Raw genomic sequence first — 12,410 nt, 5'->3', positions numbered from 1 at the left:
ACAAGGTCTTGCTCTGTCCCCCAGGCTGGAGTGCAAGTGGCACGATCTTAGCTCGCTGCAGCCTCAAACTCCTGAGCTCAAACGATCCTCCCACTTGAGCTTCTTGAGTAGCTGGGACTATAGGTGTGCACCACCATGCCCAGCTGATTCTTAAAAAAATTTTTTTAGAGATAGGGTCTCACTATGTTTGCCTGGTGTCAAACTCCTGGGCTCAAGCAATCCTCCTGCCCTGGCCTCCCAAAGTGCTGGGATTACAGGTGTGAGCCACTGTGCCCAGCCCAGATTTTTAAAAATATATTTTAACATAAGGCAAAGATAGACAACCAGAAAAATAATTCTGTGGAGGGAGGGAGAGGAATAATATACTATCTGTATATAAGCCTAAGGAAATGATTATTTACCACTTTAGAGAGTCTATTTCACCACTCTCTTCAAAAGTGTGTGTGTGTGTGTGTGTGTGTGTATATATTTTTTTTGAGACAGAGTCTCACTTTGTTGTCCAGGCTAGAGGGCACTGGCGCAAACTTGGCTCACTGCAACGTACGCCTCCTGGGTTCAAATGATTCTCATGACTCAGCCTCTCGAGTAGCTGGGACTACAGGTGCACACCACCATGCCCGATTAATTTTTGTATTTTTAGTAGAGATGGGTTTTCACCATGTTGGCCAGGCTAGTCTCGAACTCCTGACCTCAAGTGATCCGTCCACCTCGGCCTCCCAGAGTGCTCGGTTTATAAGCGTGAGCCACCAAGCCTGGCCAACAGCATGTAATTTGAGAGTTGTGCATAAATAGATCCTCTTATAAAAGGAGAGAGAGAGAGCAAGAGAGAGAACGTGCAAGAGCGAGAGAGGTAAACGGATAGTGCAAGGTAGATTAAAAACAACAAAGAGCAATGGAGAAAGTCCTGAGAGTTTCACAGAAACATTAGTGACGTCTTAACCTTGCTTTTCTCAGAATCTTAGCACTGAAAAATAGAAACTAATAGTTGAGGGGAGGAGAGGAGGTGTATGTGAAGCCGTGACAGAAAAAAGGACCTCTAAAAATAAATCCAACCACATTCTACAAATCCAAATTTTCAACGGGTGACTTCCCAGATCAAGAGGTTCCTAAAGTAAAGGCCAGAAAGTAAACAAAATGATTCCATTAATGCCTCTTAGGACCTGCTGCAGAGAAAAGTAAATGAAGAAACCATTTCTCATCCATGAAACTGAGAAGGAGAACCTATGACCAATATAAGCAATACTGTCTTCAAGCAAATGATAAACACCCACGAGGCCCAAAATAGGAAACTCGGAGAGAGATGAGCCAAACTTAGTAAGTGGGTCCTGGATAGTTAAAAGGCAAGAACTTAAAAGGAATGCAAAGTCAGAGGGTGTAAAACCTGAAGATGTGGGAAATGAAGAAACTACTTGGTCAACTACTAACAGAGAAGAATGTATCAATCTGATCTTTTTTAAAAGTCTGGCGGTTAAGTATCTTTGAAAGACTATCTTTGGCTGGACACCCTGGCTCACACCTATAATCCCAGCATTTTGGGAGGCCAAGGACAGAGGACTGCTTGAGGCCAGGAGTTTGAGACCAGCCAGGGCAATATAGTAAGACACCATTTCTACAAAAAAAATTAGCCAGGCATGGTGGCATGTGCCCATAGTACCAGCTACTTGGGAGGTTAAGGCTCCAACGAGCTGTGATGCTTCCACCGCACTCCAGCCCGGGTGACAGAGCAAGACCCTACTTGGAAAAAAAAAAAGATAGTCTTTAATCATTTTTTCAATCACATACTCTAAAATATGAATCAGAAATATTCTTTCCAAGACACAACCCTGTAATGAATGGCATTTGGAAAACTCCCTTTAGTCCCAGATTCAACTTCAAAACATGATTCCGAAGTCTGACACCCGTGGTCAACGCACGCCCCGTGAGGCATCTCACCCGCTCCCGAGGTTCCATTCTGCGGCTGGGGCCTGCTGCTTGCTGCTGGGCTGGCTGCGGGCGCTGGAGGAGCTACTTGCGGCTGCCCGAGTCCTGAAGATCAAAAGGGAAACCCCGTTTTAGTGCAAAGGATTTGGGTTAAGAGAGTTAAACTTGGGTAGAAGGAATGCTCTGGGAAAGTGTAAATTTTTTATTTTGTCAAAGACCCCCACGGGTTAGAATGCGTGCTGAGGCATTCCACGGCACTCGGTGAATTTGCTAGGGGTTCACTTTTTGTTTTCGTTACACAAAAGGTTGGCTCCATCTACCTTTCACCTGCTTAGAATTGATAGCCTTCAGTGTTAATGAGGTTCTCCCCTAAAGCCTTGCCCGTTTCTCCTGCAACAACCTGCAGTAAAGTCACTGGGTTGAATCTGTGACATTACCACTATTTCCATAGCAACAAATCGATGTCATCAACAGAACCGTGTGTTCACGGCAGGATCAATCAGAAGAAAAAGCTGGGTGGTAAGAAAAACCTAAAAGCAGTTCAATTGTCTCTGAAGTGCTCCTGCTTCAAACGAACAGGAGACGTTCAAAAAGGATTCCACCCTCTCCCTCCCAAACAAAGCAACCTTATTTTGCAACTGACAGTTGGTGGAAAAGGCAAGCTGAAAGAGTCTCCGGTACCGTGAAGTGCTGGTGAACTGTCACAGCAGGGAGAGATGACAATGGGGTTCGGAAGCAGGTGTGTCAAAGAAACAGGAAGATTAAAAGGAAAGGGGGAGAAATGAGCGTGTCTCAAGCAGAAAATAAGAAATGCCACCATAAGAGCATGTATTTGCCCTTCACTCTTTACACAAATGTTGATGGAGTTGAAGAATGTTAAAACTGTAAAATATGCCTCATTTTGTGAAATAACAGATTTATGGAATTTGACTTTGCCTTAGTGATTGGCTCTAAAAGGCAGAAGTCAACCTCATCTGGGCAGCTCACCAAGGGTACTTGCAGCACACAAAGGCAACTCAAAAAAATTTCCTAGAGTGCCCTGAGAACAAAAATGGTACCCATAGCTGGGAGGGCTTCCCACCTGCCACCCTGTCTCTGCCTTCTCCAACTGCTGAGTTCACGTTCCTGCTGCGTTTTCCAAGGTCCTAACTCAAACGGGCACATTACACCCTGATTTAATTTACTTCTGCCAATATTACTCTTAACTGGCAGAACTAAATGAGAGGTCGTTGTGCCATTAGAGTAAAATAAATTTAGCATAAAATTAAAAAGGTTAAATAGAACTGTTTAGTTCTTCCTATGGAGAGAAAAATTGAGAGAACTTATTTACATAGAAAAAGAGCCAGACTATTGACAGTGAAATTTTTGTGTTTACATTTTGGCTTTTCCATTATCTCTGAATTTACAAAGTGTCACACAAAATAGCAAAGGAAAACTGCTCATCTATGACAATGCATCTTGTGAAGGAATAGTCTAAAATTCTGCAGTGGACCTTTTTTAAAATCAATAGAAAAAGATGAGTTGCTCAGGAAATAGTATTGGGGCTAAGTGGTTAGAAAGAAATAGAACAAAAGCTGTATCTTTACCTGCTTCATGAATTATATTATTCAAGAGAATAAAGATGTAAACATTCAAAAACAGAAGAGCACCATAAAAATACATAAGCCCCTGCTACACTCCCTCCCACTTCCCCCCTCTCTTCTATCGTCTCCAAAACCTCTAAACTAGAAAATCCCCTCCTGAGATCATGTCTGCTTAAGAACCTTGTTGAAAAGGACATGGTCATCTGATGTTGCTGATCACATAGATTCAATTTGTATAAAAATGTAGCCACATCTTAAGAGGTTCCTACCGTTGACAAATTCCCAGGGTTAGAAAGTAGAAGCGGTTTCACCAGAGAATGGCGGGAGGGGAGGGGAATAGTGTTTAACAGGCACAAGAGTTTCGGTTTGGGATGATGAAAAAGTTCTGAAGATGGATGGTGATGATGGCTTACAACGTTAATGGACTTAATGTCACTGAACTGTATGCTTAAAAATGGTCAAATGTAAATTTCATGTTAGGTAGTATTTTACCACAATTTTTAAAAATGTGACTTACCTTAGTTTATCTATTCTAAGATCCACATTTTTTTCACATTTTAACATGTAAATTAGTGTCTTACCATCACTTCCTTTTAGTAGTACATAATATAATGGTACAGTCTTGTGATCACTGGATTCTGAGATTCGATGAAGCACAGCATATTTAACAATCAAGCCCTGTAATACGTATGAATTATAGCTACCCTTTTTTGAGTGCTTACCTTGCTTCAGGTACTGCATTCAGGAGAATGCAGGTACGTGCATTCCTACAGCGCCTGCTAGCCCTAGGATGTAGACACTATTATCATACCCTTTAACAGATGAGAACACTGGGTTAGAGGAACCACGTAACTGGCTCAAATCACACAGCTGGGAAGCAGGACATCATCTCGAACCAAGGCTTTTATGACTAGATTCATGTACTTCATCATCATCTAGTTAATTGCTAACTGTGAACAACCAATTCTGGCAGGCGCAACTCTAGTTATGAGATCTGGTAATTAGGAAAAGCTACTAATCCACTTACTAGAGCAATCCTTAACTCCTGCTCTGGACCAGATGTGCAAATCTGGCACAAGAGACGAGAGACGGCCCGGAGCCAAATGGACGGCAAGAATCCGGTGCATTCTACACAGCAACAACTACCTTCCGGCGAATGCACTGCAACATGGCAGTGGGCCACGAGACCCCAGAAAAATCAGTCTACAGCTAAGTAAAAATCCTTCTAAAAATTAAATTACACCCCAAAGCAGTAATGCAGAGACTTAACTTCTGACACATCTTTTGCTTTGTCTCACCTGCAAATAAAACCATTCCAATAAGACAGGTCAACATCATGGTTCTTAGACTCTTCTGCTCTATGCTAGCTTTACATATCACTGGCTTTGACCTAGGGGGAAAATAGGATTTTTTTTTTTTTTTTTTTTTGAGACGAAGTCTCGCTCGTTATCCAGGCTGGAGCGCAACGGCGCGATCTCGGCTCACTGCAACCTCCACCTCCCGGGTTCAAGAGATTCTCCTGCCTCAGCCTCCCGAGTAGCTGGAATTACAGGCGCTGGCCACCACACCCGGCTAATTTTTGTATTTTTAGTAGAGACAGGGTTTCACCATGTTGGCCAGGCTGGTCTCAAACTCCTGACCTCAGGTGATCCGCCCACCTCAATCTCCCAAAGTGCTGGGATTACAGGCATGAGCCACCGCGCCCGGCCGAAATAGGATATTTCAGAGCAGACTCATAGCCCCTCAAATTACTTGCACTCACACCTATCATTTTTATCATTATAATGGTTAAGTGAGCCACCGCAGAGAAAAATTCGCTAAATAGACAATGGAGAATAAGGGCAACAAAAAATTCAACTTCTACCCGTAAGTACTTTCTTAACAACTACAAACAATATGTAGAAGAGTCAATCCAATAATTACAATTGCCTCTTGGCAGAAAATGGATGAAATCAGGCGGAAAGAAATTTCAACTAGTGTCTTTCAATAATAAGTAACACTAATAACTAAGTATTGTGTAACAAATTTTAGTCAAAGTAAAATATTGTTAGCCACAGTATAAGGGCATGGAACTTATATACGCAGACAAAAATACAGTAGTAAATATGGGAGATTTTAAAATCATCTAATTCAATATAGTACGAAGCACGAATTATGTCTGAAGTTTTATTTCTCACACTTTGAAAATTCTATAAATATCAGACAATTTCTTTTTTCTTTTTTCTTTTCCTGAGATGCGGTCTCGCTGTATTGCCCAAGCTGGAGGGCAGTGGCGTGATCTCAGCTCACTGCAACATCAGCCTCCCAAGTAGCTGGGATTACAGGTACCCACCATCACACCTGGCTAATTTTTGTATTTTTAATAGAGATAGGGTTTCACCATGTATGCCAGGCTGGTCTCGAACTCCTGATCTCAAATGATCCACCCGCCTTGGCTTCCCAAAGTGCTGGGATTACAGGAGTGAGCCACCGTGCCCGGCCAAGACAATTTCAATGCACATTTTGGAATTCCTGCCTATTTGTGGGCTGGACTTAATTGTACTGGTCACCTCACATGGCACAAGTTCTGGATTAGGTGCTGAGAGGATACAAAATGAACTTTAGTTCTTTACCCGCTAGCACAGAGTGTGCTTCCTTTCCCAACAGAGGAGAAAGCACTGCGGTGAAATGCCCTGTGAGGTAGAAGTCACTGTAAGAAAGCTATTTCCGCACTGGCTCACTGATCTGGTTACGATGAAATTTGAGAGTAAGTAATCCTGAACAGCAATCTTCTCATCCCCCTGAGCTTTAACAGACACTGGAGAAAGGAAAGGCCCAGTGGAACTGGGTATTGAAATAAAGGAATATTTTTCCATAGCCCTATGTTTATTTTCTTTTTTTTTCCCCCTTGAGACAGGGTATTGCTCTGATGCCCAGGTTGGAGTACAGTGGCATGATCATAGCTCACTATAGGCCTTGACCTCCTGGCCTCAAGCAATCCCCCCACTCAGCATCCCCAGCAGGTGGAACTACAGTTACACGAGATCACGCCTGGCTTATTTTTTGTATTTTTTTTGTAGCGACTACTTTTGTCTCTACAGCTACCCAGGCTGATCTTTAACTCCTGGGCTCAACTGATCCTCCTGCCTCGACCTCCCAAAGTGCTGGGATTACAGGTGTCAGCCACTGCACCCGGCCCATAGCCCTATATTTCTGACTAAGCAATAAGTATCCTTCAATCCTTTCATCATCTCCGTCTTCTTTTTAATTTTTTTTTGAGACAGGGTCTCGATCTGTCACCCAGGCTGGAGTGTACTGGTGTGGTTACAGATCACTGCAGCCTTGACCTCCTGGGCTCAAGTGATCCTCCCACCTCGGCTTCCCGAGTAGCCAGGACTAGAGGAGTGTGCTATCACGCCTGGCTAATTTCTTTGTTTGTTTTTTGTAGAGACAGGGTCTCACTATGTTGCCCAGGCTGGTCTTGAATTCCTGGCCTCCAGTGATCCTCCTGCCTCAGCCTCCCAAAGTGTTGGGACTCAAGGTATGAGCCACTGAGCCCAGCCCATCTTCACTATAAACACTTTTGCCCCCAAAACAGAAAATGTCCAAAGCAATCATTCAATTAAATACACCACACACACAAAAAAACACTAGAAATCTGGCCAGAGGTGATAAAGCTGGGCACAATCACCTCTCTCTTGTCCTGACTGCATCCAAAGGTTTCAGGAAAATGCTAAGCATTGCTTTGTCTCAGCTCACCTTCCTAAAAGCTGAGAATGTGATAACCAATTCGCTCATTTTAACAAAACGTTACGACTGCAAAACAAAAGTGATGTGTCAATTTAATAATTTAGCCGAATAATTTACCCGATTCCCTCTCCAATTTAAAGCATCAAATTACAATTTGTGTAAATAAAAATTAGTATCTAGCAGGTTCCATTTCTAGAAAGAGCATAGTGATGGCCTAGCCCCACATCTTCCCACTTCTAAAAACCAATACAGAGCAATAGGAATGAATGCCAACTGCGTACACATACGCGCGCGTGCACACAGACGTATACACATCCCTCATTACAAACGACATCTTCAGTGAAACCAGGGAACAGAGAAAACCCGCACATTCCAAGTTGTGTGAAAATGAAGCCCAAAACACCATAAATCAAGAACCCACACAGTATAAGACAGAAGCAGCATGAATAATTTCAGTGTAAAAACTAAAACGGTGGCCGGGTGCGGTGGCCCCCGCCTGTAATCCCAGCACTTCGGGAGGCCGAGGTGGGCAGATCACCTGAAGTCAGGAGTTCGAGACCAGCCAGGTCAACATGGTAAAACCCCATCTCTACTAAAAATATTAAAAAATTAGCCAGGGGCCGGGCACGGTGGCTCACACCTGTAATCCCAGCACTTTGGGAGGCAGAGGTGGGCAGATCACCTGAAGTCAGGAGTTCGAGACCAGCCTGGCCAACATGGTAAAACCCCATCTCTACTAAAAATATAAAAAAATTAGCCGGGCATGGTGGTGGGCGCCTGTGGTCCCAGCTACTAGGCAAGCTGAGACAGGAGAACTGCTTGAACCCAAGAGGCAGAGCAGAGGTTGCACTGAGCCAAGATTGCGCCATTGCACTCCACCCTGGGTGACAGAGAGACTCCGTCTCAAAAAAAAAAAAAAAAAAAATCTCTAAGCATATACAAGTATATGGAAATATCTCTAGGCCAAAAAAAAAATTTTTTTTTGTTTTTTGAGATGGAGTCCCACTCTGTCACCCAGGCTGGAGTGCAGCAGCACGACCCTGGCTCACTGCAGCCTCTGCCTCCCAGACTCAAGTGATCCTCTCACCTCAGCCTCCCGGGTGGCTGGGACTGCAGGTGTGCACCACCACGTCTGGCTAATTTTTTATATTTTTGGTAGAGACAGGGTTTCGCCATGTTGCCCAGGCTGGTCTTGAACTCCTGAGCTCAAGCGATCTGCCGGGCTTGGCCTACCAAAGTGTTGGGATTACAGGCGGGGGCCACCGCACCTGGCCAGAAAACTTTAAAAAAACAGGATATAGCTGGGCGCAGTGCTCATGCCTGTAATCCTAGCACTCTGGGAGGCTGAAGTGGGAGAATCGCTTGAGCCCAGGAGTTTGAGACCAGCCTGAACAACATAGTGAGGTCTCATCTCTATTAAAATAATAATAAATAAATAAAAGCAAGATAAAAAGACAAGATAGTGTACACAGTATGCCGCCTTTTGTGTAGGCAAAGTGGAGCACAGAACGAAAATATATATTTGTATTTGGTTACATTCTCATGAAGAAACGTCTCAAGGATAAAAAGAAACCACAAAAACTTTACCTCTAGAGGGCAGCAGTCGGGGCAGGAGTGGCAAGGGTAGGAGTACGATTTCTCTGAACACACAATTCGGTAGCTGTGACTTTAAATCATGTAACTACATTATCTTTTTGAAATCATTTAACCATATTATCTATTCAAGATTAATGTTTATTAAGGAAAACAGATGTCTGATTATCTCAATTATATTTTACATTTATTTAATTATGCAAGTTTTAATGGACAAATATATAAATGTGAAATAGAGATAATTTTAATTATGTATATAACATTCCCGCAATAGACTCACTCACACGATCTATGTACTTAAATACAATTTTCAAGTAGGCAACAACTTTGGTATGAAGGTTAATCTTTGAAGGTCTGGGCACAATGGAAACTGTTCTCACTGGGAAATGACAAATGCTCATTCTCATTTCTTGTAGCAACCCACTGTGTGACCTTGGGGAAGTTACTTCAACTGCCTCATTCACGTTTTTATTTAATGATTAAAAACTGATCAACTGATCTCTACAACAGTTTCCTCTACCTCAACATTCTGCGATTGTGCTGAATTCGCTGCTAAGGTCCAGACCTGAGATTCTCCAACTTTCCTTTCCTTTCCATTATCTCACTTAGGCGAAGGCCAAGACTCAGTTCCAGGTAGGAAAACGAAGACAGGATGCAAGAATTACTTCCCACCTCAGCTTTCCCAGTAGCTGGGAGCGTGTACCACCACTCCCAACTAATTTATTTTATTTTTTTGAGACGAGTCTCACTCTGTCGCCCAGGCTAGAATGCGATGGCACGATCTCAGCTCACTGCAACCTCCACCTCCCGGACTCAAGAGATTCTCCTGTCTCAGCCTCCCAAGTAGCTGGGATTACAGGTGCCCACCACCACACTCAGCTAATTTTTTTTATTTGTAGTAGAGACGGTGTTTCACCACGTTGGCTGGGCTGGTCTTGAACTCCTGACCTCAGGTGACCCCCTAAGGTCCAGCCTAAGAATTACTGGGTTCAGTTCCACTCACCCTTAAGTGAAAACCCTACGAATAGTAAAGTTAGTTACGGACAAATTGAAGAACTATGTTGTTAAGGTTATTTTTATTTATTTATTTTTGAGACGGAGTTTCACTCTTGTTGCCCAGGCTGGAGTACAATGGTGCAATCTCAGCTCACTGCAACCTCCGATTCCCAGATTCAAGCGATTCTCCTCCCTCAGCCTCCCTAGTAGCTGGGACTACAGGCGCGTGCCACCATGCCCGGCTAATTTTTTGTATTTTTAGTAGAGACGAGGTTTCACCATGTTGGCCAGGCTGGTCTCAAACTCCTGACCTCAGGTGATTCGCCCACCTCAGCCTCCCAAAGTGCTGGGATTACAGGCGTGGGCCACTGGTGCCCCGCATATATTGGTAAATTTAAATTAAGACAGTGAATTAGTGTACTTCAGTGGGAACCAGCTAAGCACCTTTGTCTGCTGGGAGCAGCAGAGACAGTTTAATTTTTAAGAAACAGCTCCTTCCCTGAGTTCAAACGTAGCTTCCTACTGAGAAATCATTTGGGAAAGAGGAGATACACAGTGGAAGATTTCAAATAAGCCACATGAACATCTTCCAGCTTGTTGATGCTGACCAGCTTAAGGTCGATTTTATATTTTCAATGTCACAGTTATAATTAGTTAATATATGTACTTAATTAGTTATATAAGTTATTAAATTATTCAATACACTCTGAACATTTCTTTTCTATAAATTATATCACAAATTTTTTTCCAAATATTCATGATTGACCATCATCTCTTAGTGACTTCAGATTTAGTTCAAAAATTGGCTGATTAGTAAAACAATAAAATTATGTTGTTCTGATTACTAAAAATATCAATCTAAAAACATAACAACCATTTGAAAATTGCCTTCTACAAGTACGTTTGGAAAACTTTAAATTTTTAACAAAGCAAGATATGTTTCATAGAAAAACTTAAATCTGACTGGCCATTTAAATTTTGATGTCGGCCCCGTGCAGGGGCTCACGTTCGTAATCCCAGCACATTGGGAGACCGGATTACCTGAGCTCAGGAGCTCAAGACCAGCCTGGACAACATGGCAAAACTCTGTCTCTACAAAAAAAATATAAAAAATAGTTGGGGCCAGGCACGGTGGCTCACACCTGTAATCCCAACACTTTGGGAGGCCAAGGTGGGTGGATCACCTGAGGTCAGGAGTTCGAGACCAGCCTGGCCAACATGGTGAAACGCCGTCTCTACTAAAAATAAAAAAAATTAGCCGAGTGTGGAGGCGGGTACCTGTAATCCCAGCTACTCAGGAGGCTGAGGCAGGAGAATCGCTTGAGCCTGGGAGGGGGAGGTTGCAGTGAGCCGAGATCGTGCCATTGCACTCCTGGGTGACAGAGTGAGACTCGTCTCAAAAAAATAAAATAAAATAAAATAAAATAAAATAAAATAAAATAAAATAAAGTAAAATAAAAATAAATTAGTTGAGCGTGGTGGTTCACGCTCCCAGCTACTGGGAAAGCTGAGGTGGGAAGATCACTCGAGCCTGGGAGGTTGAGGCTACAGTAAGCCCTGTTTGAGCCACTGCACTCCAGCCTGGATGACAAAGCAAGAACCTGTCTCCAAATAAGTAAATAAATAAATCTTGGCCAGGTGCGGTGGCTCACACCTGTAATCCCAACACTTTGGGAGGCTGAGGCAGGCGGATCACCTGAGGTCAGCAGTTTGAGACTAGCCTGGCCAACATGGTGAAACTTCGTCTCTACTAAAAATACAAAAACTAGCTGGGCGTGGTGGCGGGCATTTGTAATCCCAGCTACTTGGGAGCCTGAGGCAGGAGAATCACTTGAACCCGGGAGGCGGAGGTTGCAGTGAGCGGAGATCGTTCCAGTGCACTTCAGCCTGGGCAACAGAGCAAAACTTCATCTCAAAAAAAAAAAAAGGCCGGGCACAGTGACTCACGCCTATAATCTTAGCACTTTAGGAGGCCAAAGTGGGCGGATCACTTGAGGTCAGGGGATTGAGGCCAACCTGGCCAACATGGTGAAACCCCATCTCTACTAAAAATACAAAAATTAGCTGGGCATGGTGGTGTGTGCCTGTAATCCCAGCTACTGGTGAGGCTGAGGCACAAGGATAGCTTGAACCGGGAGGTGGAGGTTGCAGTGAGCCAAGATCATGCCACTGCACTCCAGCCTAGGTAACAAAGTGAGACTCCATCTCAAATAAATAAATAAATAAATAAATAAATAAATAAATATTGATCTAATCGATATTAACATCTACTTCTTCCATGTGGACAGCAGGGACAAGAGAGGTATAAGAGAGCTACATTCTAAGCTGGGCGCCGTGGCTCACACCTGTAATCCTGGCACTTTGGGAGGCTGAGGTGGGTGGATTGCTTGAGCCCAGGAGTTCAAGACCAGCCTGGACAACACAGACTCCGTCGCTAAAAAAAAAAAAAAAATACGGTCAGGCGCGGTGGCTCACGCCTGTAATCCCAGCACTTTGGGAGGCCGAGGCGGGCGGATCACGAGGTCAGGAGATCGAGACCTTCCTGGCTAACACAGTGAAACCCCGTCTCTACTGAAAATACAAAAAAAA

General features: G+C 43.6%; 1 protein-coding gene across 1 annotated transcript in view; it reads right to left on the bottom strand.

The window, feature by feature from the left end:
* The window catches only part of RPA1 (replication protein A1), a 67,405-nt gene that overhangs the window by 23,720 nt on the left and 31,275 nt on the right, over window positions 1-12,410 (bottom strand). Inside the window, exon 6 of the mRNA XM_054459762.1 lies at window positions 1,933-2,025. Within this exon, the coding sequence (XP_054315737.1) occupies window positions 1,933-2,025 (93 nt within the window). The remainder of the gene's footprint in view (window positions 1-1,932; window positions 2,026-12,410) is intronic.

This window comes from Pongo pygmaeus, chromosome 19 (assembly GCF_028885625.2).
Source record: "Pongo pygmaeus isolate AG05252 chromosome 19, NHGRI_mPonPyg2-v2.0_pri, whole genome shotgun sequence".
Classification (NCBI taxonomy): domain Eukaryota; kingdom Metazoa; phylum Chordata; class Mammalia; order Primates; family Hominidae; genus Pongo; species Pongo pygmaeus.
Note: the sequence above shows the minus strand (reverse complement) of the source record. Positions and strands in the feature narration are given on the sequence as shown.